The sequence below is a fragment of the Psammomys obesus genome, unplaced genomic scaffold (assembly GCF_907164565.1).
Source record: "Psammomys obesus unplaced genomic scaffold, mPsaObe1.curated_primary_1811, whole genome shotgun sequence".
Taxonomy (NCBI): Eukaryota; Metazoa; Chordata; class Mammalia; order Rodentia; family Muridae; genus Psammomys; species Psammomys obesus.
Genome location: NW_026596166.1, coordinates 229,644 through 256,402, shown reverse-complemented (window position 1 = coordinate 256,402; position 26,759 = coordinate 229,644). Strand labels below are relative to the sequence as shown.

At 45.2% G+C, this 26,759-nt stretch overlaps 1 protein-coding gene across 3 annotated transcripts in view; it reads right to left on the bottom strand.

Annotated features, from left to right (window-relative positions):
* Positions 1 to 25,701, bottom strand: part of Slc8a3 (solute carrier family 8 member A3) — a 103,800-nt gene extending 78,099 nt beyond the window's left edge. For all 3 annotated transcript variants that reach the window (XM_055595390.1, XM_055595392.1, XM_055595393.1), the window contains exons 1-2: positions 25,641 to 25,701; positions 7,140 to 8,985 (exon numbers count right to left, since the gene is read on the bottom strand). In XM_055595390.1, coding sequence (XP_055451365.1) covers positions 7,140 to 8,923 — 1,784 coding nt within the window. In that variant the 5' untranslated portion in view covers positions 8,924 to 8,985; positions 25,641 to 25,701. The remainder of the gene's footprint in view (positions 1 to 7,139; positions 8,986 to 25,640) is intronic.
* Positions 25,702 to 26,759: the final 1,058 nt, after the last annotated feature.

Here is a 26,759-nt window from a genome sequence, read left to right as displayed (position 1 = left end):
AGAGAGAGAGAGAGAGAGAGAGAGCAGTTCCCTTCCGAAAACTTGAACATTAAGAATGGAGGAGTTTTCCAGGTTGGGGGAGAGGGCTGCAAGTATGTTCAGAGAGAAAACTGTTGATTGTCAGGTTGTCGGGCAAGTAATAAATGCAATTGCCATGGCGGCAAGAAACAGAGATTTCGAGAGACTGGGGCCACAGGCTCAGGAGGAAACGCATCAAAGCCAGTGCTGCTTTACTCCCAGGTGGTTTTCCGGTATCAGCCCTAGTCTCTGTGGGTCCTCATGATTAAACCTTTCTGTCTAGAACAGAGACAAGCAAATTCTTTATGGTGAAGGAGGATGGGGCATCATCACGAGGCCTTTGTTTCCTGGGAGACATCCATCTTCTCGGTGCTCTATCTTGCAGTTAGTGTTGCTGTCCAAATGACAAGCTTTTTCAAGGGATATTTCCCAGCTCCTTCTTACTTACTTGAAGTCATAGATCAGAGAGGGGACAGAGGGCAGCCCAGTGAGTGTGCCAACAGCAAGAGGGAAGGGAACGCTGGGAGTAGGACCAGACTGAAAGAGCAGAGTGACTGAAGACATTCACGAGGAAGATGTTGAGTACAGGGACACCACAGCAGAAGCTCTCCTGACCCTGGAGCACATCCAATCAGGTAAGTAAGGTGGTAGCAGGGGCGTGTTTATAGGAAGCAAGTGTAAGAAAATATCCTACAAATGCAAATTAACATACCAGAGGGAAGCAAAATAAACGAATGTGAAGGTGTACAGCCAAGGCAATAGGAAATTGTCCTGCTGAGGTAGCTGTCCTGCTGGTAACAGCATGTCTTCTGAGTCACCACAACCCAAAAAGAAAAGGTTAGAGACAGTAGTTGGGGTCAATGAATGTCACAAGGGACAGACTGGGAGAAAACTAAAAAGCTGAGAAATCAAAACCAAGTCTAGGGAGAACTAGACTGCTAGAGAGAGATGGGCAGTAGTAGGCATGCATTGTCCATTCTATGGCCAAATTTCCCATACCCAAAGTATTAAGTAACTGTCAAGATGATACTTATTTTGAGAGAGCCAATTTAAAGGACTCACTGCAGCAGCATCTGGATCATGAATAAGTGCTACATCTGGGATTTAATACGACACTGAATGGCAACTGGACTGAGCTCATGCAAGGACAGATTATCCATTATGTACCCACACATGCTGACCCTTGGCAAGGGAGAGTGCCAAGTCAGCGGCTGACCTCAAGTGCATGCCAGTATGTACTGATCTGCACACCTTTGGAAAAACAAAATTTTCCAAAATGATGGTTTTAGTTTTAGCTTCAAAATCTTTAGTTTTGGGTAAGTTTTTTTTACATTAGCAACTAAAATAAGGGGGTTTGTTGTGACATTTTCATACTTATAGATCATCGTATTTTTGCCTATATTTGTCAGCCCACCCACATTCCTCATCTCTCCTCCAAACTTCTGTTTTGTTTTGTTTTGTTTTGTTTTGTTTTTTTTCTTTCTCATTCTCATACGGCTAACTTCTCTGTATAGTCAGCGTGTGGTACAGGTAAGAATATAACTCCTAAGAGATTATTTATGTGATGTTGTCAAAATCCTCAAGACATTTGATTCTTGCAAAAAGCTCTTCAATGGATAGAATCTATATATGTGAGTCTTGCTGTATTTGAAGATAAAGTAGTTGTTGTCAACGATCAGTTTTATACTACTGGCTTTGTGCCAAGACTTTAGACTGTATTGGGAAGTACAGCTTAATTTCTCATTAAAAAAAATAATAAGAAACAACATCTTGAATAAACAGTCTGCTGCCTTCTTCATGGGGCCAGGGGAAACTTAGCCAAAGGTGGAAAGGAATGTGCACATATTTTCCATACAGAAAACATCTAGGAATTTTATGGAAAGACTGAACCAGGAAGAGTCCTCACTGACCTGGCTTTGTGTAGGTGCCCCTTGCCTTTGCTCTTGGGAGTGAGTGAGGAATCTTTGACCTTAGGAGTCATAAGAGTCCTGAGAAGACAAGCCTTTATTAAAAATAAAAACTCCATTGGCTCAGGATCTTACTTCCTTGAAAAGTCTCAAGGTGAACCAAGAGGGTAAAAATAGTCTGTGCTGTATTATTATTCTTAGTTAAGACATCAGTCACATAATACTCCAAGATTTGCACCGTCCAAGTAGCTTTCACATCCAAATTGTCATATTCTTTCCAAAGTTAACATTTTACTGGTGAATAAAAATAAAACAGACATGCCCAAAGCAGAAGGGGACATTAACTTGGCAGCTTCTAATGTCCTCCCCAACCCCAGCTTTCCATCATATCCAACGCAATATTGGGAAAAGTGCTTTTGCTCTTAGGATTCAACTTTATAATTTGTAAAATGAGAGGTCAAATAACTTCCAGCTTGAACATATAATTTGTTTGGAACATGTGCAGCCCAGCCAATACTGTGTTCTTCTTTGAAGGAGGCCTCTGCTATTTAATTATAGTAGATCCTGCCATTTGCATAGTTGACATCTGTGGCTTTGACTATTCCCAGAGACCCCCCAAATGTCTGTAAGCTGCAATAACCTGTTATTTTGCAGAAGCGTGCTGTGATCTTGAGACATATAAGAGCCAGTCGCTTGTTTAAGGAGTGAAATTAGCATTCAGGCAAAACTCATATCTCCAAGAGGTATTGTTACTATTTGCTGTGGACTTACAAGCTATAATTCTTGTCATAAAACTAGGACTCTCCTGGATCATGAAGACATCGGCAGAATCCATCACAAAACACCCAGGGTTCACTGTAATACAGGTATAAGTCAGCCCCGTACCAACCCATTCCACTTTAATTACTCATGTGCCCTTCATGAAGGTTCTTCAATAACTGAGTGGTATCTCACACACACAATAAGGAGCTCTTGCTCCCCTTCTGTTGACTCTATCTCAAACACACCATTCTTCCATGTGACTGCATTTGTGTGTATACATGGATCCTTTTGTTTCCTGAGAGTGAGATCCCGGAGAGATGAAATGCCAGCCTGTCTCATTTCTCTACCCTCAGTGCCTAGCAACGTACTAATACATAACAAACGTAGAGTAAACATTTGTTGAAAGACTGAGCATCTCCTAGGAGAACGCACTGTGCTGAAGGTGCATTTTTATCCTATTTGTATTTTGTACTTATCATTATGCTGCAGGTTGATAGATAATATTAATCCTATTGTTTCTTCAACAACAGCAAAATACAAATCTCTAGAACCCATGCAGATGACATGACTATGCGAAGTTACACTGCCAGTGAGGGGTGGGTTCATATCCATTTGTCAGAATTCAGGGTTCAGGATTTTCCATCATACCACAATGCTATAGATGCCGTAAAGGAGGACACAATCATGGATCTGGTGTGTGCACACAAGCATTAGTATGTGTGAATGTAGGAGTGCATTCTATAGCACACCCACAGAAATCAGAAGCCAATCTTGGCTGTCAGTCATCACCTTTTTACCTTGTCTGAGACAGGATTTCTTTATTGTCTTTCTACTGTATACGTCAGGTTGGCTGGCCTGCCAACTTCCAGGATTCTCCTGTCTTCATCTTCCATCTTCCGCAGGGGCCCTGGGATTACAGGTGCTCACACTATGCGTTCATGTTGTGTGTACTAGGGATTCAGACTCAGCTTCTCACACTGGCACAGCAAGCGCGCTCACCCACAGAGCCATCTCCCTGGTTCCAGGGTCCCTGGTAGAGCACATAACTTGAAGTACCCAGATGGCTGTAGTCAAGGCAAACGTCTAATATTGATATTTATTGGGTGAAAAGGCTTCAAAAGAGGAGGACTCAAAAGAGAGATCCTTCCAAAGATCACTCAGCTCCTGCCCAAGTACCCGAAGGTGTCAGACTCACTTCCCAGAATGGCTTTGCAATCAGGAAGGCCTTGGTAAGAGCTGAGTTATTGCTATGTTGGGCTTGAAAGCTAGAACTGCAAAGTATTCATTCTTGACTCAATTAAGCAAGTTACTTAAAAAGCTGGTTTCATTTCTAGGTCTCATGGTTTGGTCAGGACCTTCATATTCTTTCCCTATATGTGGAGGGGCAGCAGCATTGTGAGGTTATGGGAAATGTTCTACTTTAGATGTTTGTGTTGTGATGTGTATTTTCAACAATGCTTAAGGAGCGAGTGCTCTAGAAGGTGAATGGCCCTGTCTAGGATCTAATATTTCATAAGCTCAGGTGAGAATTCTTCATAGGGACCAGTCACACAGAGATCCAAAGCAACTTGATCTCCTCAACAGTGTCTCCTGAAAACACTGTTCATTCATCACACTGCTGCCAACCTTGTTTACCGAACACACACCATGAAGCCAGAGCATCCCGAAGTATGACAGGATGTGTTGCAAGACAGATGTTATTACATCATAGGAAATACATCTTTTTCCTAACTTGTGTGGGTAAGTCAGCAGAGAAGTTAGACTTCTGGCCAAAAGGATTCAGAGCCCATGGTTGTTCTGCTCTGTGGCATTGCCACACAGGTCATAAAGTTACAGTTTAAAGCACCGTGGGCAGGTGGCTGCCCAGCAATAGGCTAATGTGCTTTGGGTTTGCTATTCTGCAGTAAAGGAAAGCCAAAGGATCAAACCATCCTGACGTCAAACAGCAGGGCAAAGGGATAGATTAAAAACATAAACTTGTTCATCGAGGCACATGGGCACATGCATGAGCATGTACATACACACAAACCACATACACAAACAAGCCACACACACACACACACACACACAAACCACACACATACACAATCAAGCTACACACACACAAACCACACACAGACACACAGACACACAAACCACACACATAAACAAGCCACACACACACAAACCACACACAGAGACACACAGACACACAAACTACACACTCACACAAACAAGCCACACACACTGACCCACACACAAACCACACACACTCACAAACCACACATACACAAATATGTCACACACACACAGACACACATATAAACCACACATATTCACAAATCACACACATCAACACACACAGGCAAACCACACACTCATACAAGCTATACACACACAGACACAAACCACACACAGACATACACACAAACCACACATATACTCATAAATCTCTCTCTCTCTCTCTCTTTCTCTCTCTCTCTCTCTCTCACACACACACACACATATGAGTTTGGAGAAAGTGTAGTAATGCTCACAGACCCTAGATGGGTAACTGATCATTAGGAAAAATGAAGAAATTGGGGACCAATTTCTGACCTTCCACAAACTGACTTTCCATGGCACTGCAAGATAAATATTGAATGTGACTTCCCTCAAATCTAGCCCATTGCAGAAGACTGTGTGGATTTGATGTCATCTAATACCTGAAAATGGACACACTCTCGCCAACATTACCATAAACATGTGAAGTTCCCCAAAGTTCATCTTCCCACTGAGAGCCTGGCTTTATTTGTATGCGTGAATACTTTCCCTAGAGCATATAGAAATGGCTAGTATTCTCTGGAAGACATGAGTTTTTCTTATGCTAACAAATGATTATCCTTCTCAGCAAAAATTACTAAACAGTGTTCTAACAAATCAATCTGCTGACAGCTTTTTCCCTACAGGACTCAGTATCATCTGCCCTATTCTTTTAGCAAGTGGAAATGACTTACACTCAATTCCTACATTTGTGTTTGGAATATCTTAGAGCAGAAAGGAAGAGGAAGGTAATCTGACTTTGCCTCCAGGCAAGGAAAGTATTGTTACTTTCACTCTTTATATGAGAGGGTTTCCTTTTGGAGTTTCTAAGTGACTTGTCCACAGTCAGAATATATTGGAAAATACAGCAGCAGAATCTCCTGGGTCACCCAGCCGGTGCCAGCAGAACACATACCTTTTAGAGCATTGTGCCATGGCTGGACTCCCCCCCCCAAAAAAAAAAGGTTCAAAAGCACCTTTCCTGGAGCCCATGGATGCCCTGCAAACCCCCTTTCCATGAGTCCTTTCCCTTGTTTTCTGAATGATTCAATTTCCCACAGCTACAGGTTCTTGGAGCAGTTTTCCATTGCACTTCTCTTCTTCACACCATCTCCTGCCTGTGAGAATAACAGGTGCCCAGAGATAGGTCCCTTCCTCATCAGCATCCTCCTAAGCTTCCCTGAAAAGCTGATCTTGCCATAAGCTAAGAAAGCCATTCACTGCCCTCCCCCCTCCCACCAACGCTATCTATGCAAGCAGAGGACAGAATGCCCCAGTTGCAGGAAGGTTCAGTGAGGAGAGATGACAGAACAACAGTTTCTCAGGTTCTGAGGGGTCAAATGGAGGAGCAACAAGTGGTGAAATAGCTCAGAGTAGGTCTAGACTGTGAAACAGAGGAGCACACAGAAGATGAATTCTGTCCCATAGATCCCCTTCACCACATAGCCAAAATTTGGAGCTTACACTCAAGCCTAGAGGCGAAAGACAGTGGCACTAAGAGTTCTTCTCTATGGCACTTCCAGCACTCCAGTCATGTTGACCTGCCTCATTTGGGTTAGACAAGCCTTGTTCCACAAAGTAGCACATGGATATACTCAAAGGCATCGCCAAATTTCAATCAGATGTTTCAATTTCCAAATAGAAAGAGTAGTGTTTGGGATTTGCCTGTGTAACACAACTGCATCGTGGTCCTGAGGGGAAATAAACCAATGCCAACTGTTTTCTGGAGAATATTCTGACCAGACTATCATCATCCTACAATAATAAGTTTCCAAACTCATAACCTTTGGTATGGAAGAGGGAGGAAGGAGAAGTCTGTGTACTTTCCTAGCTCTCATTTGGCCACAAGAATCCTTCAAGATATTACAAAAGCTTCTGTCACCTCACACCTTTATCACACATCATTTTGAGTTGCAATGGGCAAGACATTCTGTGTCCTTAGATTGTGTCACAAGACTCTTTGTTCAGAAACAATTTGGAAAATGAAAATTGAAGGAGGACTTGGAGGCAGGACTTGTCCAGTAGTGTCTGCTGACCCCTCATACCTGTGACGAAAGCAAAGTTTGGGATTAACACTAACACAAGGGAGTACTGTGAGGAGGGGTTCCAAAGTATAGAGAGAGATGCTGTGGGACGGGCTATGGAAGAATAAAATACAAAATAGTTACTTACACTGTTTCATCATTCTTGAACTCCAGTTCCCCATATGTATCTTCAAAGTCCTCACCACCACCCTTGGCTGTCCCTTCTACTGTCCTAAAAGGGACGATGACTGTGCCCCGGGCACCCGATGTCCTCAGAACCTTGACTTCCATAACACCAATACTCTCACTGACATGAACGGTATCACATTCAAAAGTGAAAATTCCTGCATGGTCATCATCTAAAATGGTTACAGTGGCCACACAAGGGGAGGCCAGGACTGCTTTTGGCAAGGGAAGGCTGTTGAGTATTGCTGGGGGCATCCCCTCTTCTGGCTGCTCTTCTTCTACACGGACATTGCTCAGCCTCACAAAGAAGTGTTCATCCTCTTCAAAAATGTCATCATCAATGATGCCCACAGAGAACTCCTTCTGGGTCTCTCCTGGTTTCAGAACCACAGTGCCCTCTGTGAACTCATAATCTGCCCCTGCATTGGCAGAGCCATCCTCTGTTTTGTAGTCCACATACATGGTCTTAGACATGTCTCCTCCCTTCCTCACCACTGTCAGGAGGACAGCTCCACAGTTCTCCAGGCACTGGTAAGAACACGGGTCAAAGAAGACCTTGGAGGCAAAGTCCTCGGGTTCATCAGTGTGCACCTCACTCATGCTGGAGGTCTTCTTGGCTTGCTCCGCTGCATGCTTCTTAAGTATATTGCCTGCCCCAGTCATCATCCGGGTGGCTTGGATACGATAGAATGCACGGCTTTTCTGTTGGTGGGAAAGAGCATAGTAATTGGCCATCTCCACCAGCTGATCTAAGTCCTTCTCTGGGTGTTTTTGTTTCAGATCCTTAAGAATCCGGATCATCTCCCTTCGAGATTCATCTACCTCCTTCCCTTCCAAGGGTACCAGGTTCCCATCTAGGAAGTGAGAATTCATCATCTTCCCATCCATCTCAATGCCCTTAGGGTGGTCACCCTCTGTCTCAATGATAATTCCTCGGTGTTTATCTGTGCGGTATTTTTTGTGCATGTATTTGTAGAAAAGCAGTCGTTTATCTGCCGCCCAAGCCAGCAGGACACACACTGGGAAGAAGAAGAGAGTGAGGAGGCCTTCCCAAACCTGGACCACACCGGGAGAGAAGACTGCCAGGATCATATAGAGCCAGATATAGGCAAAGATGCTCCAAGCAGCAGTGACGAAGAAGACTCGCAGGTGCTTGATTTTTCGAGTTTCACCATCTGGGATCACATAGATGCAGATGCCAATGATGATGAACATGTTGAAGGCTGCACTGCCAACAATGGTAGATGGTCCCAGATCACCAGCAATGAACCCATGACCACATACCTCAATTAAGGACAAGAGAATCTCTGGAGCAGAAGAGCCCAGGGCCATCAGGGTCAGATTGGAGACAGTTTCATTCCAGACCCGAATTGTAGTTGTGCTGGTCTCTCCATTGGGCTTTTTGATTGTCACTTCCCTCTCTTGGGAGGTAATGACCTCAATAGATGCCATGAATCGGTCGGCAATGATAGATACCCCAAGAAACATGTATATCAGTGCCACAAAATAGACAATGACCCTGGCAATCTTGTCCCCAAGGGAAGGATTCTCTGGATACCAAATTGGTAGGATGACACCCTCTTTGCAGTCCGATGACCCTGAACAGGACTCATTGTTCTGCGCTGCACTGGGCACATCCCCCGAGTCACCAGCCTCTGCTCGAAGACCATTCAGGAAGAGCACAAAAGTAACCAGCCCAAAATGGAGGAAGGCAGAGGTGAGAGGCTGCAGCCGTAACCACGCCATACACAAGACTTAGAATCTGAATCCACCACAGCACCAATGGTCTTCCTCGACAGGCCTGAGACCTAGGGAAAAAAATCAGAGAGGCAGGAAAAGGTGTGAGAAGAAAACAGGGGCAATCATTGGCAGGTTCCCACCAACACAAATGGATGGTTCACCTCGATTGACATATGGCACTGACATATGGGTCCGTCTCTCACTTGGAAAAATAGATGTCAATGGGAGACATAAATAGCTTCTCTGTCCTCAATAACCATCTGGTGGAGACTCAGTTGAAGAGTGATCAGAAATAACTGGCAAGACTAGGGATGGAAACCCTAGTGATTCCTCCTAGTCCCTGAGTTGTAGCACTACTTGCCCCTAGAATCAACTTAAAATAGGCGCTCAGTCCTCAAGTCTTCCTTCCCACGTACACTGTTGCTAGAACTTTCAGTCTTCCTTGCCCTGTGTTCATACTCAAGAATCTTGCATAACTCAGGTTTCCAAGCATATATGTTGAATTGAGCATGTTTTTTGATGGGCTGGTCTCCTGATATAGCACACCTTGTTCTGTGTGTAATCGAGCTCTCAGGGGTTTAGAAGCTCCTTCCTCAAACACAAAGCTTCTGGAGGCAGCCAGGAGTTCTGAGTAGAAAACAGTACTAAAATTGATTTCACAGCTAATGCTGCCTGTACTGTAGCTAAACCGAAACTATGCAAGGCGTGCCTCTGACACTGCCCACTGCACCTTTCAGGACCCCTCTGTGCTGAGAACTGTCTATGGATACGCTGATCATTTAGCCACTGAACTCAGCGTGACAACATGGAAGGGGTCAAGGAGTAGAAATTGTGAGGATTAAAATGCGTGAGCATCTCTCATATATGCTTTTTTCAAGACTTGTATATTTGGTGGTGCCATACAGCTTCATCTGTTGGGCTCAAAGCACTGAGTACTGACTTTGTGTTGAGACTAAAGGACTCTCGGTATTGTCAACTAAGGCTATGAGCTTCTGAGCATTTGAGAATTTCACTTACTGGCTCGCTCAGACAGACCAGGAATAAAAACAACCAAGTCATTATTTTTTGTTTTGTTTTGTTTTGAATATCTCGTAGTATTTTATTGTATGGCTATAGCATATGCCTATAGGCATGTGGGAGTTTTCCCAAGTGCTGTGATCAGTGTTCTTTTTTTAACATAATTTTTTATTTATTTCAATCTATTAACTTTGTATCCCAGCTGTAGCCCCACCCTTATCCTCTCTCAATCCTGCCCTCGCTCCCTCATCTCCTCCCATGCCCCTTCCCCAGTTCACTGATAGGGGAGGACCTCCTCTCCTTCTGTCTGACCCTAGCCTATCAGGTCTCATCAGGACTGTCCTTCTTAGTCTTCTTCTGTGGCCTGGCAAGGCTGCTCCCCCCCTCAGGGGGAGGTGATTAAAGAGCCAGCCACTGAGTTCATGTAATTTTTATGAGCAAGCCGCCCTTTCTGCTCCACTAAAATCCTGTGAGTGGAGCTAGAAATGTAGGAATATGGACATCCTTTGCACAGCACCTTAAAGTTAAAGGAGTCAAGGTTCTAATCTTCTGCGTCAGCTCTTCTTTCTCCGTTGGGTCTCATTTCTGCAAGTTCTGCCCCAGTCAACTAGCTATTTGTCTACTAGATAACAAGTGTTAGTTTGCAATCATTCCTCTCCCTTCTCCTGCTCTGTATCCACTCCAGCACTAAGTTTTATTAGCTCTCTTTCTGATCTTAACCACCTACCATGATGGTCCAAGCCACCGTTGTTCCTTACTCCACAGACCTGCTGCTCCTTACTCCACAGACCTTCTAACGAAAAGCCCTACCTCTTGTCAGAAAAATAAATCTCAGTTCCACTTTCCTTGCTCAGCAATAGTAATATTGGGATTGTGGGACTTAAAATCTTAAGAGCCCGCACATGCTAGACAAGTACTCTACCACTGAGCAATATTCCCAGTCAACCACAGTAACAACAACAACAACAACAATAATAATAATAATAATAATAATAATAATAATAAATAAATAAACTCCACAAAACAGATTTAAGCATACCATCCCCTTAGCTGAAGCTCTGTCGTGTTTTTTTTTTCTCTTGATTTAAATCCTTGATTCCCTGCCAGGACCTGTAAAAGCCTTGTAGGATATACATCTTTCATTATCTTCCCACTTCACCTTCTGTCACTCTCTCACTACATTTTAACAATGTCCTTCCTTCATTTCACCCTGATGATACAAGCCAGCATCCACATCAGAACTTTTGCACATGCCATGATTCATGCCTGAAATGAGACTTCTCTGTACCTTCCAATCATGACAACGCTTTGGTATCAACCAAGTGTCAATTTCTGAGACAAACAAAAACTTCCCGTCAGTGCTAAAAATGGGCAGTTTTCTCTGTAATGTACTGTCATTGGACTCTCCCTCGATGGCATTTTGGATACTTTGAAATTTTACATTTATTTTCCAGTGTTAGATATTAATATCTTATCCATTAGGCCGTGATGACATAAGAACAGGGACTGGGGCTCTCTTATTTACTGTGGGATCCTAAGGCGGTTTTAGCAGTGTTCCGTAAATGTGTGCTTTTGAAATGAATAAATGTAGCCACCAAAAGAAGTTTCCTCAGAGATCAATCAACCTTCTTCAAAAGCTATTTTATGATCAAAATTATTGCTAATTGCTTTGAAGAAATATGTAAAGATCTCACAGACAAGTGATGACTCTTCTTTAGGGATTGTGTAGCCTCTCTTTAAATTTCCAAAGCTCACACTCAGACAGGCAGATCTCAAGACTATTTTTAACCTTTGAATGTGATGCTGAAAATCTTGAAGCACTCTGTCCCTCTGTGGTCATCTCATGTCCTCTTTATCCATTGAGTGAGGTCCTTCCAGGACAAAATATGTCTAGTGTCTACTCTTAACTACAAAAGCCTTCTTTCCAAAAAGCTGTGGATCAACTCCCCTTCATATTATCTAGAACAGCACCCAAGTGCTGAAGCCCACACTAGTCCAGAAACCAGTCCTCATAACAGTGGTTTGGGCCCTCTACCTTTGACCTCACTCAGAGGATAAAGGGGTCATGAGGTGACTATAGAAGAGCAGAGGGCTTCATAATGTTCAGCATAGCATTCGAAGGTTAAAAATGGTCTTGGGGAGTTGTGATGTGCACAGAGGTCCCCATTCACAAGTCTAATACTCATTCACCCTTGGGAAATTAGTACATTGGCTTCTTGGCTCTACTTCAAAACCTTTGATTTAGCAGATTCTCATAAGCCCCATATGGGAGATGAGCACAGCCAAAGCAGCTTTTTAATCAAGAGCCTACGGTGACAGAGAGTGGCATCCTCGAGTGGGTAGGCATCCACAGGTGAGAAAGTACATGGGGCAACATGGTGAGTGTTGTCCTGATCAACAGGGCAAGCACTCTTACTTACTCTGTGCAGCTGGAGACTTAAGAGGGGCCTGTAGGCACATTGTGATGCCTGGTTCTCATGGACAACACACTGTCACGGGGCCAGATTTGGAGGCTGTTTTTCCAAGAAAACAAGGCAAGAACAAAAGGAAAAGACAGAAAAGTGGCTGGCTAGGAAGCACCGGCACCACTGTTTGGAGTTGAAAGTGGAAAACGCTAGGAGTGCCTACTTGCTTTTTCTGGCCCCATCAGAAAATAGATTCTGGCTGAGGTATTATTAGACTGTAAGGGGACAGCTCTAATGACCAAGCCAATCATCTTTTTTTTTTTTAATGCCATTGGTCCAGGTCCAAACAAAGACTAAAACAGATTCTAACCTTCTAGGGGGTCGCCTCACCCTCTTAAAGTCCCAGACACAGGAATAGAACTCAACTTGAGAAAGAGATTATTAAAAATTGCCATTTAAAAGTATTTACCACACACATCATGCTACCTTTAATTTTTACAACAACCCTCTGTAGTTAGTAATATTTTGATTTTCATATTTTAGAAGTAAAAATTATTTAAATCATTTACTCAAATTATAAGGCAAAAATATCATTAATAGAGCCAAAACACACAGGGAAATGGAATAAAATATACTGTTTTGACCGTTTAGTTTCACCAAAATGTCCCTTTTTGGTGTAGAACATCAATAGCTCCAGTCAGCTTCCAGTCTGACAAGGACTCAGGAGAAATGTGGCTGTGTTGTTGTCCCCACATAGAAGACACTAGCCACTTGACAGAGCTTCAGAGTCCCCAGGATTATAGGGCTATTGCTAGCTGCCTTCTCCAGTCACTCACCTGAATACTCTCCTTCTCATCATTCAGCTCAACAAATATTGACGAACGCCTGTGATTTGCCACTACATGCCACTGGGTAAAATGAAAAATGAGACACAGTGTTTGCCCACAAAGGTACACTTGAGTAGGAGTAGAAAGAGACACAAAAATAGATAGTTTTCCTATAAAATGTGAGGGTAAGGGCAGAATGCTGTGGAGACCCAGGGAGGGTGCTGAGCCAGCTGGGGATTCAGGGAGGCAGTTCTGGAGGAGATGATCCCTGAAATAGGTCTTCAAGCATGAGCGAGCTTTAAAAAAATAATAAGAAATAGAAGTAGGAAGGACATTCCAGTTAAAGAGAAAGGCCCAAGCAAAGACATGGAAACTTGAGAAAGGCTGCTGTGTGCCTTGGATTATAAGAGATATGGTGTGAGGAAGAGGAACCTGGAAGAGGAAGAAGAAGCTGGATGGCGGGCGAGTGTATATTCACCACAGCTCTTCTATGATAGGCTGAGAAGATAAGATTTTATCCTAAGACAAGGAAAACCAATGGTGGGTTTTAAACAGAAGAATGACATGGTTTGATTCGTATTTCAGAAAAATCCATCTCACCAAAGGCTTAGATTGGCTATAAGAGAAGACTGGAGTAGGAAGAGCAGTTCAAAATCAAAATGCATATGGGGACAGAGCAGATGCAGATAAAAAGAAACTGTTCTATTCAACGTAGAGTGACCCTCTGTCCCCATTCTGCTCCCTCAGTAAAATGCATGTCCTGGCTCAGCCCGTGACCTCCTGTCTCTTTCCCGGTTGATTTTCCTAATGCTCTGCCCCCAACCCCCAGGGCATTCTGCAAGGTGTCTGTATCCTCAGCAGTGGCTCCTGACATCTTTTAATATCACTGGCAAATTTAATTAAAATCACTGTTCCTCTGCTCGTCCAGATCATTAATAAAACAATGCCACCAGGCCAGACTGAACAATTCTCCCTCCTGCTACGCCCTCCACTTTCTCCAATGGGAACAGAGCTTGGGGCCTGTCACCAGTCTCGGTGGAGTCATTCTGCTCTGCTTCTAAATCTGGGACCCTGCACAGGCGTCACAGCCAATTTACATTAAAGTTATAGATGCAGTCAGACTGCACTCGCTCTGACACTGACATGTCATCTGGGTGCAAGCACATTTCAGGGCTTCCTGTGTTTCCTCTGCCAACCTGCGGGGGTGGGGAGGGTTGTGGTATGTTCTTTCCCTCCAATAAGACAACCTGAGAAATGCAGGCTCTCAACTCCCTACTCTAAGGAATATGGCAGATAGATGTGTCTTCTGATTCTTAAGTAGCCTGGTTGACACATTAGAACCTGGATCCATGGAGAAAGACATGATACTCAATGCTTTTCCTGCAGTTTGTCTTCTCCTGGTCTTCCCAGGGGAGAAGGCTTTATCAGATCCATTTTACAGGTGGCACATTAGAGCTCAGAAAGACTAAGTAATTTGGCCAAGATTAGTTACTAAGACACCTGAATTTTGGAAGTCCGCTTCAGGAACACATGATGCTGGGTACCAGCTTTGGGAATCTTTTTGAGCAAGATAGAACAAAGTGAGTTTTTCTGGATGCCAAGGCTTCCTCCATGAGCCTGGAGGTTCTAAATGCTTCAAGGCAGCTTGGAGCAATAGTAAGCCTTGGATTTGAAAGCAGAGAGCAAGATCGATTTCCAGTTCTGTCTCAGTGAATGGGACACCCCAGAAAGTGCATGATACTCTCAGGGCAATACCTGCATCATCTATAAAGCCCAGGTTGGGTTTGACAGTTTTTACAGCTATTCAACTCAAAGATTCTTTGACCATCAGGAAGGGACACGTTTAAGTTAGATCAGCTCAGAGCAGTGGCAGAGCCAGGCTTGGAGTTTAGACTCCCAAGGAGAACTTGGAGGATAAAGAATAAGCCAAGGGAGGGTGGTAGGAACATAAGGCTGAGACAAGGTCAAGGAGAGTCTTCATTCTGGATTTACCAAAAGCCTCTTGGATTGAGTCCATTTTGTAAGCAACTGTTCTTTGTCCATTTAGGGCCAGACATTGTGCTAGCGATTGAGGTACAGCTATGAATGAGTTATAACTCATATACAGCCTTATGGAGTTTATCTTCTGATGGAGGATAGAGATAAGTAAAGAGCAGAATAATTGATGATAACGGTGTCCTGGGAAGTAATTAAGACCCTTTTCCTGTTCTGCTCTGAGTGCTCAGGTTGGTGCCTCTATGGTGATATCGTGGGGAGTGGCTGAAGTGCAGCAGAGCTTTAAAATAATGTTGTCAATCTAGCAGCAACACAGGGAGCGATACTGTACAGCTCCTCCTTCTCCAATCTTATGCAAATGTCATCTTTTGCCTTCTCTTGACCTTCTCATGCTTTAATGGCACCTGAACCATATGTTGATGTCATGGAACCCACACACAAGAAATGAAAGTCCATAGACAGAGCAGAGCTTCTGTCTCCTCATACTATACATGAATCATGGACTTTAAAGTGACAATAAAGATGATCACACACATCCATTAAGAACATTTTCAATGGGTGGCATTGTGCTAGGCACTTTTGTATCTTCTGTTTAACACCTCACAGTGCCAGAATGAGACTGGCATTGTTCTGTGTTTCAGAAATGAGGTCATGGGAGCTTAGTAAGTTGACAACTCACAAGGGGTCCATTAGCCAGGTAGGTGACATGTTTGAGCTTTTAAACTCAGTATGTCAAATGCTCAGTCTGCTTCTAAGCCCCAGAGGATGAGAAGATGGAAGAGTAGGGTAGCAATCTGGGTCTCAAGACACTACTTCTTCTTGGAAGCATTCCCTAACAATGTCCTCCTCCTCTACTTAAAAAAATTAGTTATTTGTTTTCTTTATACTTTGATTAGCATAGAAGCATGCTTACACTGTCTTGGAATTATCTGTGTACAAGCACAATGTCTACATTTTTCTGGAAGTTCCATGAAGGACTTCAACTCAACACAGAGAAGATTTTTTTGTTTAGGTTTTCTTAAAGTGTGGTGTGTGAGTGTGTGTGTGTGTGTGTGTGTGTGTGTGTGTGTGTGTAAATGTTTTGTCTACATGCGTGCATGTGCACCACATGTATGAAGTGCCTAAGAAGGCCAGAAGAGGGCATCAGATCCCTTGGAACTGGAATTACAGACAGTTCTGAGTTGCCATGTAGGTGCTGGAAACCAAACCCTGTAGACAGTGGTTTAAGTAAGTCCGTATTCTAGAGATGTCTGTCCCCCAGAATGACTTTGGAGCCCTGAAAAGTGGAGACATCTAGTTTCTACTTCAGCTCTGAGTTTAGGCTTCCTAGAAGTAGAGCCTAGATACTTACATTTTTATAATGTTCTACTGTTCCACCATTAATCTTTGAGATATTGCTAAGAAAGAAAACGAGTATCTGAATGTATATCTCTCTTGGGATTTCAACCATTAAGTGTTTTCTAGGACCAGGAGGACTTGCAGTAGGTCATGAATTGATTTACAAGTGGTTACAAGAAAGCCTTGCTATGTAGTTGGCCAGTCTCTCACCTACATGGATTCCTATTTGCTTTCATACTTTGCCAAGGATAGTATTCTTCATCTACATGAGATTTTCCTTGTCGTTCTCTCTAAGCTTGCATTTTATACTTTTCCTGAACATATATAAAAATAGAGTGTTCTTATCTTCATGGGAAAATGATGCTGCTCATCTGTTTTCAGCAAAATGTGTTTCTAGTTATTTTTTCATTCAGTGATGACAACACAGGTCATCTCTAGTTTTTGTGATCTTTTTGTTCATTCATTCACCCACAAACTCCAGCTTGTATGATAATTAGTTGTGTGACAGCGGTTGACTTATTGTGAGAAGGTTTCTCTAAAGCTTTGTTCTAAACTTATTTTCCCGACCTACAAACTAAAAAAAAAGTAATTTCGAAGAGGGGTTAGGGATTTATCTGATATTTCTGTACCCCATTGCATAATTTAGTGTCTAGCGTATAGTAAATGCTTAGTATAGATTCACTGAATGGATGTGCAAAAATTTCATAAGAATCATATCAATTTCCCCAGCTCTTGGCAATGTTCAAACTGGAAGTTGGAGAACCATCTGTCAGGGATGCTGTGACCGAAGATTTTTCAAAATTGAGTAATAGAACAAAAATATGATCTTTCTTGAGAAGCACACATTGCACTGAAGAAAAGTGACAGAAAACTGAGTAATTAGGACAAAACAAGTGTTATATTTGGAAGCACATACAATGGTGTGCTAAGAAAGTTGGAAGAAGAAAGGGTTAGAATGTCAGGGGATCACTGGAGCCAGTTCTATGACCCAGCCAACATTGTATCTATGCCTTGAAAATGAAATGGGAGATAAATAGGTGAAAGCCAGTCAACAAAGACAGCAGAAAGCCCATTCTTGAAGGAAGGTGTGGAAGGCTGAATGAGCAATGTGCATTTAGAGAAAAGCAGACAATGTGCTACAGAAGAGGACATCTGAGAACAGCTGTGGAAGTAGGTATAGTATCTCTAGAAGGCCGTGGATGCCCTGCCAGAGAATTTGGGCATCACCTTGAAGAACATTAGAAGCAATATAGGCTGAAAGGTTTTTAATCAGAGAAGACATAAGATTCATGTTTTCTTTTAGACAATCAGTCTGCAGTAATAACAGCATGGAAGCTCCGTGGATGGGCAAAATCAGGGCCTACTGGAGGCAGAGGCCAGTTTAGACTCTCTCAGTACTAGGGAAAGAGAAGGGAGGAGAACTTGATGCTAAGGAAGATGTAGATTTCAGAGCTACCTAAAGTAGAAGCAGTCCAAGTTGGATAGCAGTGATAAGAAGATGACAGAGAAAGAAAGGAATGAAGAGTAAGCTCATCACCAGGGTCTTCTCCATCACACCGGTCCTGCGATGCTCCCTCTGGTTCAGAGATCCAGGCTCAAAGAAATAGAAGCTGGAGGAATTAATATAAAGATATCCAAGCCATGCACCTGCTGAGCTTAGAACTTTATGGAACACTAGACAAATAAGACCAGCAGGGAGTTCTCGCCTCTCCAGGAAGAGATCAGGAAGTCCTTGGAATTGAACCAAGGCACAAATTTGCTCCTCAGTCTAGAGCAGGTGAAGAGCTATTTTTTGACTCAGTAGCCCAGACATGACGAGCTTTAGAAGCACACTGATAGAATATGCCTGCCCCATCCTCAACGAGCTAGGAGAGGTGTGCAAAAGATCAGTATCTAAATTTCAGCAAGAAGTCCAGGAACTTAAAAACGCATTAGAGAATGGGGTTTAGTTAGACATTTCCTGTCTATCAAAAATAAGAATGTAGTTCATGCAGAAGAAGCTGAGACTATAGAATGCATCCCTCCTAGGAAATAGTGATAATAGTGATAGGAGAAAACCAATTTAAATACAGAATGTTAAGATTAACTCACAGCCAAGTTTGAGTCCAAGAAAGCTTAATTTTGTTCATTGATTCATGGGTGGTAATGGTGGCTTTGCTGTCTGTTGAGTGCTTGTTGTGTGCCCATTAGACCTGCAGCTTCTTTGAAGATTATGCTGCCTGCATATGTTCTCAGATTTGCTAAGTACAAATATGTGGCACACTCCTGTCTAACTCCTATCCAGTCAGAATTACGTATCTTACCTTGCTTGCTGAAACAGCTGCCAATCTTGTCTCAACTCTTAGAGTCTGCTCCATACTAAACAGAATTTTTTTTTTCTGAGACAGGGCCTCACTGTTTAGCCCACACTGGCCTTAAACTTATTATTCTGCTTCCGTCTCCTGGGTTCTGGGATTATAGGCTAGGGCTGTGAAAATCAACCAGAAATGTTTTTTAGAAATATCTACTATAGAGATCATGTCATTCCTATTCTGGAAGCTCTTTTTCTTTTCTAACTAAGAATTTTCTGACTTTACCTCCCGTTGATATGCTATATGCTCCATTGAGATTAAAGTTATTTAATATTTCTAAAAGAAGCTAACTATGGATCTACCTCACAATCTTTACATTTAATTGTCTTTACCCCAGGTATTCACACATGTCACTTTTTCACTTCATACAGGTCTCAAATACCACCTTCCTTGACAGGCTTTCTCCATTTGTCTTACCTGAAGGCAGCCTTTCTCCAGGACTCTCCACCATATCATTTTTCATATCTTTCATAGCACATACCATTTTCTGAACATTTTCTATTTGTTTGTTGGGTTATCAAGAAATAAAAATTCCATCTGGTCAAGAAATGTGCCCTTTCCGTTCACCACAGTGCTTCAGATAAGAGTCTGGCATAAGGAGGGCTCAATAAGTATTTATCAAATGAATGAATAATGACTGTAGGATTAAGTGATTTGGAAACCATGTATATTGAGAGTGGACTTCCAGCTTCCTGATGACCCTCAGGAAAAGAAGTAAAAGTTTATAGCTAAAGCCTCCAAAAAGCAGAGGAACCAGAAGAACCACGTGGTGTTGGAGCACAGTCTAAGTTGGAATCAACAGTTTCTCCTCTCATTTCTAGCCCCCTCTCCTGCACAGGCCTTTTCTTCCAGAGTACATGAGAGTGACAACCAATATTTACACTGCATCATTCATTCAATAAAGATTTAGCTAGTTGATGTGCCAAGAGTTTACAAAAGACTTCTCACTTGCATGATTTTGTTTAGCTTTCCTGTGGGGGTGACCACACAGATAAGAATTCTGTGTCCAGTCAAACTGTCAAGGTCTTCACACCAGTAAGTATGGAGCCAAAACCGTACTTAGGCTTCTTCCTTTGGCTACAGAAGTCTCCTTCCACCCGGTCAGAAGGAGTATGTCAGATGAGAAAGGGACAAGTAAAAGCAATCCCTAAACTGAAAGGACATTGGGGTAGAGGTAAGGCTTGTGAGAAAAAGCACAGCCTAGAGCAGAAGTTGCTTTTCTTCCTGCCCCAGGCTGCTCCGCAGAGACCACCTCCAGATTCTATTGTCAACATAACTTATGGTGTGAGTGCTGGCATCCTTCTGACATGTCCTGGGTAGCCCAGAGAAGCTGGGAATCACTGTCCTTTACAGGTTTTCCTTAGACCATTCTCCTGGAACTTGATTCGTCTTAATGCTGTTTCAGTCATCTTAAGTTGTAAAATGTTGAAATATGGAATTCAATCATTTCATTGCCTAAATAAAAAAAAAAGTGGAGTCTGGCAAGCACTCAGGGTCATCTCTGTGAGATACAGCTAGGGGGCTTCTCTTACATAATCAACTCCAGTAGTGTGTGGGCCTCCCTTTCACAAGAAGCATCTTCTATCTGCTTTCTTTGAAGCTGTGCTCTCTTACACACACACACACACACACACACACACACACACACACACACACACCTTCATGATTCCCTTTAAATTCATTCTCCCTTTAGTTCCTTCTGAGGAGCAAAGAGGAACAGGCCCAAGGTGGTTCTTCCTGCCTGACTAGGAAGGGAATGTGGTGGTGTAGGTAGTACGGGTGGTGGAGCATCTGGAAGGCCCCAGGACACAGCATTTATACTGGATTCTTAATGGTTTACATAGTCTGTAACACATCCCCCTCCCTCAGGAGAAGGAAGTGTTGAGGTTGAAACAGAATGGTTGAAGCATTTGGGGCCCTAGAGCACTGCCAGTCATACTGAGAAAGCCCTTAAGTATTACAGTAGAAACTAGGGACTGCCCACTGAGGAGGATCAGCTAAGGTTCATTGAGTATGTTCAAATCCCGAAACTGATGGACATGCTGTTGCAGGCAATGCACAAGTGGCTGGAAATAAGGCATACGCAAGGGGATCTAGAGGCACATGCTGTAGGAACATCCTGCTCACCAGGGCAGATTGCCAAGAAATGCTGCAGAAAGGGGAATCTGGGAAGGAGACTGATTGTTTGAGCAGAAGTGAATGAGGGGCAGTAGGAGAGCTCAGTTTACCAGAAGTCCATCCAGGGGAGTCCTAAGAGGCTACTGGCCAGGGTTCTCTGATGGAGGTGAGTATGGAGTGAGAGAGTGAGTACTCACTATAATTTGAAGATTGAGTGGTGCTGCAGTAGAATATGGAGAAAAATGGAAAAGGATAAGCAATTGAGGGATGAGGAAATAGAATAATGACTATCATTCCAATTGTTTAATAAAAATAAGACGAGAGGGTGGTAGGAAAGGGGAAAGGGAATAAGCGATGCTCTTTTTAGAGTAGAATTTCTAGAGAGAGAGGATTCCGTGTTAAGGAGCAAGATATTTCGGACAAGAGAAGTCCAGTTTATGAAGAGAGTTACTGCCATTCAGGAAAAGGGGGGGGGAGGGGATGTTTCTTGGTCCTGACAGTAGAGACAGGATAGGAAGAGGGGCCAACTGGAGTGGACAGGACACTGAGGAGGATTATCAATGGCATCACACACTCTTCCCCTTTCCACTGGATGCTGAGGCCTTCTCCTCTCAAGGCGTTTCTAAAGTGCCACCCGGAAGCTGGAGTAGGATTAGCTTCTAGTCCTACTTCCAGATCCAGCCCTCAACATCCAGGGCCACCTTACTTGTCAGTCCAAGTATCAAGACAGTTCATGCTCCTTGGCCTGTTCCATACAACATCTAGGATGAAATGAAGCAGTTTGCCTAGGCGGTGTGACTGTGTCTACAATAACCAAGTATCTGGGCTCCTACAATTAGATTTATCCATTTCCCATATAGTTCTTTAAAGAAGTCTATTTTCATACACATGTTGAGTTTTTCAATCTAGAAGTCTTGCCCAACGGACTAATAACAAATGTAAATCCTTCTCCCAGACTCCTTCTCTATCCTTCATCTTTCAGGGTTTGCCTTGCTCTGTGCTAAGGAAGTATATCTTATACATCTAGAGCCTTTTCTCCTTCCTTCTAAGGCTTCTCTGTCTAGGGCTGAGTTTAGAATGTCTATTCAAGACACATGAACAATCAAACATTAGCCAGCTGCATTAAAGAAAATTAGTGGACCATCTTCCTTAAAAGAATATTCTAAGTCTGGGGAGATGGCTCAGCCATTAAGGGCTCTGCTCACAACCAAAAGTATAAGAACATTCTATAGAGGAACCCCTCCCTCCATCAGCACACTCTGAGGTCTACAGAAACTTCCCACTGGCCCTACATTCCGGTTCAGCCACTTTCTTCATGTTGAATAAAATGCCAACCCTTCACTTCTGGAGTTAAAACCTTCCTCATGCCTCACTGGAAAATTCCACATGAATCCTTAGCACAGAGTACAAGCCCTTCATGGTTTGACCTGCAACTTCTTTAGCCACATCCTCCTGTATCTCTGTGTACAAGCATTTGGGGGGGGGAATCCTCTCCACTTCTGGCCTTTTAAACAGTGATTCTTTCACTCAGCAGTGTCTTTCACTCTCCTCTCTCTCCTTGCTACTTCGACCGAAGCTAACCTGACCTACCCTTCCTTTCTGGGCTTAGCTGTCCCAAGAGTCAGCTCTCAAGGCCCTGAGGAAAGGTGATCATTTTTATTTACTTCCACTGATCTGCCATTGCCCTTCATGTGGCAGAAATCACTTTATACAGTAATGGCCTATTCACTGTTTGGTTGTCCTTGAAAGTGTGTCTATGTGAAAAAGAACCATTCAGTTTGGCTCATGTCTGGCAGAGTAGGTGCTTGTGGAATGCTTGTTCAATAAATGTCTCCCCGAGAGAACAAGTGAAGGCTTTCTCTTTTGGAGAAAATACTTGAACCTATAGGCAAAGCAACTGGATTTGAGTGAGGAGGATTCCTCCTCTCTACTTATCAAACTTAGTAGTGTGGAGGGAAATCAGGATGGTGACATCTCTCAAATCCTGATTGTGGGCAATGGCTGGACCATGCTGGGTGGGAAAAAATGGCACACCATTGCCTGTGAACAAAACCCATCACAGTGACCAGAGATTACACAAGAAACAAAGCAACACCAACAACAAAAACCTGTTTTGCACAGGAAAAGAGGAGGGGTGGGGTGGGGAGAGTGAACCGGGGTGTCAGCTCATGGAAGGACCCAGAGTAAAGGAATTTCATTTTTGTAGTCCTACATATTAAGTTAACATCCTGGTCGAGGGCCTTCCACTGAGCTACAAGCTTTTCTTGTGTGCCCCCCTCCCAAACCAATCTTTTCTTGTTGTTGTTGTTTGGGATCCCACTAATTACCAGGCAGGCCTTAAATTTGTAACCCTGCAGGGGAGTTTACAGACCTGTGCTACCAGGCCTGGCTTGATATTATGAACAGAACAAAGCAAACAGCAGCAAAAGGAAGTTGGTGGGAAAACTTCTCTCCCTTCTCTGATCAGGAGCAGAACACACCTAAGGAGCAATTGTAACAATCTGATTCCATTAGTTTAACCCAACAATTACCAAGTGCCTGCTCTATGCCAGACACAGGCATAGGCCCTGGGGATACTGTTTGCGGATAAAGGCAAGCCATCTTCCATCCCTTCTCAGAGCCCACTGTCTGGAGTTGTGCCCAGCATCACTCAGTAAAATTCAGTCTCGTCTTAGATCACTTCAAAGCGATGGGTTCAGATTATGAGTGTAGGAAGTCAGAGAAGGAATGGAAAGCTTTCTCGGGTAAAGGATGTGGAGAGCTGGAGTGTGGAAGAAGAAAAGCATTCCATGTAGAGGGACTTGCACCATGGCCTTCAAGTTAAGAAGGAACCTCTGCATTCAAGTCCCAGCTATGCTGGCTGCACCGAGGCTCCTTAAACATGCACGCATTCTCCTGTGCGCGTGCGCGTGGCGCGCGCGCGCGCGCGCGCACACACACACACACACACACACACACACACACACACACACACGCAGAGTTCATTTATTTAAAGAAAGAGACCTTCGTGAAGGACTGTGTTGAAAATAGTAGATCGCAGTGCCAGGCCAGCCCAGGGTAACCAGTCCCGATCCAGTCAATGAAAGCATCCTCTTTTGCAACACTGTAAGGCCTGAATTTAGGGGAAGCTTCCTCTCTTAAGTTGGATGAGCCAGCCAGAGGCAGCCAGGGCGCAGGAAGGTGGGTCAAAAGGCCAGCGGGAGGTCACTGACCCATACTCAGTGAACTGGTCCCCGATTTCAGGGAGAGCATGGCGCAGCAGCTATATTTGAAAACCGAGGTAAACAAGAGCTCAGCTCCAGCGGACCGGGCACAACAGCTGTGGAAGATTAATCACAGGGGCTGCTGCAAGTCATCAGGTCGCTAGAGGCCTGCAGGCTCCCCTTTTGGTACCCCACCAGAAGACCGGATGTGTTCCTATCGCGTACCCACAGCCCTCCCCCTGTGGGGGTTTCTTGACCACCCAGGAGCTGGGCACCTGGTGCCCAGCTGCAGCCTGCGTTTCTGATAAATTGCACCTAATTTCAGTCTTTCTGCCTGGGAAACCTTTAGCACCAGAACGTTCAGATGTCTGTTTTTTTTTTTTTTTTTTTTAAACTGCCAAAAGAGAAACAGGGAGAGGAGAGGAGACAGGCAGTGAGTGAGGAAATTTACAGCACTGCATTAGAGGCGTTTGTTCTATCTAGCCCCCCCACCCCCTTCTCCATGGTTAAAAATAAAACACAACGAATGAAAAGGAAAAACTGCGCCCCCCCCCCCCCCCCGCAAACCCCTCTAGCAAATCATTTTCATCCTCTGCCCCAGTGGCTCAGGTCCTCAGGGCAGGTCAGCCAGGGCCTGCAGAAACAGAGCTGGCCTTTAATTGTGTGAGTGTGTGTGTGTGTGTGTGTGTGTGTGTGTGTGCGCACGCATGCCTGTGTATGTGTGTGTTTTGAGGAAGGGGGGGGGGGCTTGGGTATGTACTTTCTCTTCTCTTCACAGGGCTCTAGATCTCCCAGAACACCTGGTCTTGAAGCTCAGGACTTAACAGTTGCTCCTTCTTGCCTGGAGTCCACCGGGGCTGGAGGGAAGAGGGGTGCGCTGCATTTGTGGGTTGGTGGCAATGGAGTCCCAAGGTTGGGGTGCGTGTGTGCGTGTGTGCGTGTGTGTGCCTGTGTGTGTGTGTGCTTGTGTGTGTGTGCCTGTTTATGTGTGTGTGTGTGTGCGCGCGCGCGCGCGTGCCAAGGGTCCCCCTCCTAGCCCCAGAACCCGGTGGGCACTCAGCCCCAGGAGCTCACACACCCTGGCACCGGCAAGACACACACACACACACACACACACACACACACACACACACACACACACGGCAGCACTGTGCCATAGCTCACAGACGTCTCTTGAAGCACCCCCAGCACCCTCAAGTAGACACTCTGCCAGATCCTCCCTCCAACGCCGCATCCACAACGTATACTTTCCCCGGGCGCCCTCCCCCACTTTTTCTGGCACCAAACCCGCCGCAAGGCAGTGCACGCGAATGATCTTGAGAAATAAACTTATCATGATTCTTCTCCATCAGGGACCCTCTTGGGGATTCCGGGTCTCCATCAGGGACCCAAGAGGGATTTCGGCATCCCTTGCTCCTGCCGCCTACCGGGGGTGGGGTGGGGAACCGTGGGCTCATCCCATTACTCACCGATTCCCCCTCAGCCTCCGGAGCCCGAGGGGCAAGCAAGGCGGGCTTAGGAAGGTGCGCGGTGCCCGCGCCGCTCGCCTCCTTACGGGCCGCAGGGGCTCATCTCCCCCGCGGGCTGCGGGCGAGCTGCAAGCGGCGTCCGGGGCATGCCAGTCCGCCGCGGCCGCCCGCCGGGAGCTCTGGGGCCAGCGAGCGGTCAGGCGACAGCCGGGAGGCGCATCCGGAGCTCCGGCGCCGGGGCCGGCCGGGGGCTCAGGGAGCGTTGTGCTGACCCTCGGCGCCCAGCCAAGGAGGGGGGCGGCTGTCGAAGCGGCCCAGGCAAGGCCCGGAGTCCGGGCCTCCGTCGGCTGGGGAGCCCTGCGGGAGTGGCGGCCCGGAGGGCGAGCGGCGCGGCGCGCCCTGGCGGCTCGGAGGGGACTCCGGCGGGGGCTTCCCCGGGGCTGGGAGCGCGCGGCTCAGCCTCGGCCGCCGCCGTCACCGCGGGAGACGTCTCGGCCTCGCCGCGCGCGCGCGGGGAGGACGGGGGGTGGGTAGGGGCCGGTTTCTGGGCGAGCCTGGAGCTTTACCCATTAAGCCTTCCGCAAGGGGCCAAATCAAAGCGCCAATCTCCAAGCCTCCGAACCCGACGTCACCCTATCAGCTGGGAGGCAGCCACCCCGAATGACAAGCCGCGCATATTTAGCCTCCTCCGGCGCGGAGGGGAGCTTTCCACAGCGCTCCTCGGCGGCTCCGGGACACCGAGCGCCAACCTCGCGTGCGGAAGATCCAATGCGGACGCAAGCCCTACCCGGAGTCCAACCACCGGAGCCTTGAGCCCGGCGTCTGGAGCACCTTGGCGGCAGCGGGCAGCTGCAAGGAAGCGACGCGTCCTGACCTGGATTTCCCAGAGTTGGAAGCTCCTGGCGGCAGGCAGGAGCTCAGCGCCGGCTTTCCCCCTTGTTCTCAGGAGACGCTGCCTGCAATCCCGAAATTAAGTCCCCTCCAAACACATCTGTGGTTTTTAAATACGGCAGGGAACGATTACCCAGGCAGGGTCCACCCAGTCCTAGGGGAGGACTCGAGGGGGATGGAGATTGGCAGTGTGTGTGTGTGTGTGTGTGTGTGTGTGTGTGTGTGTGT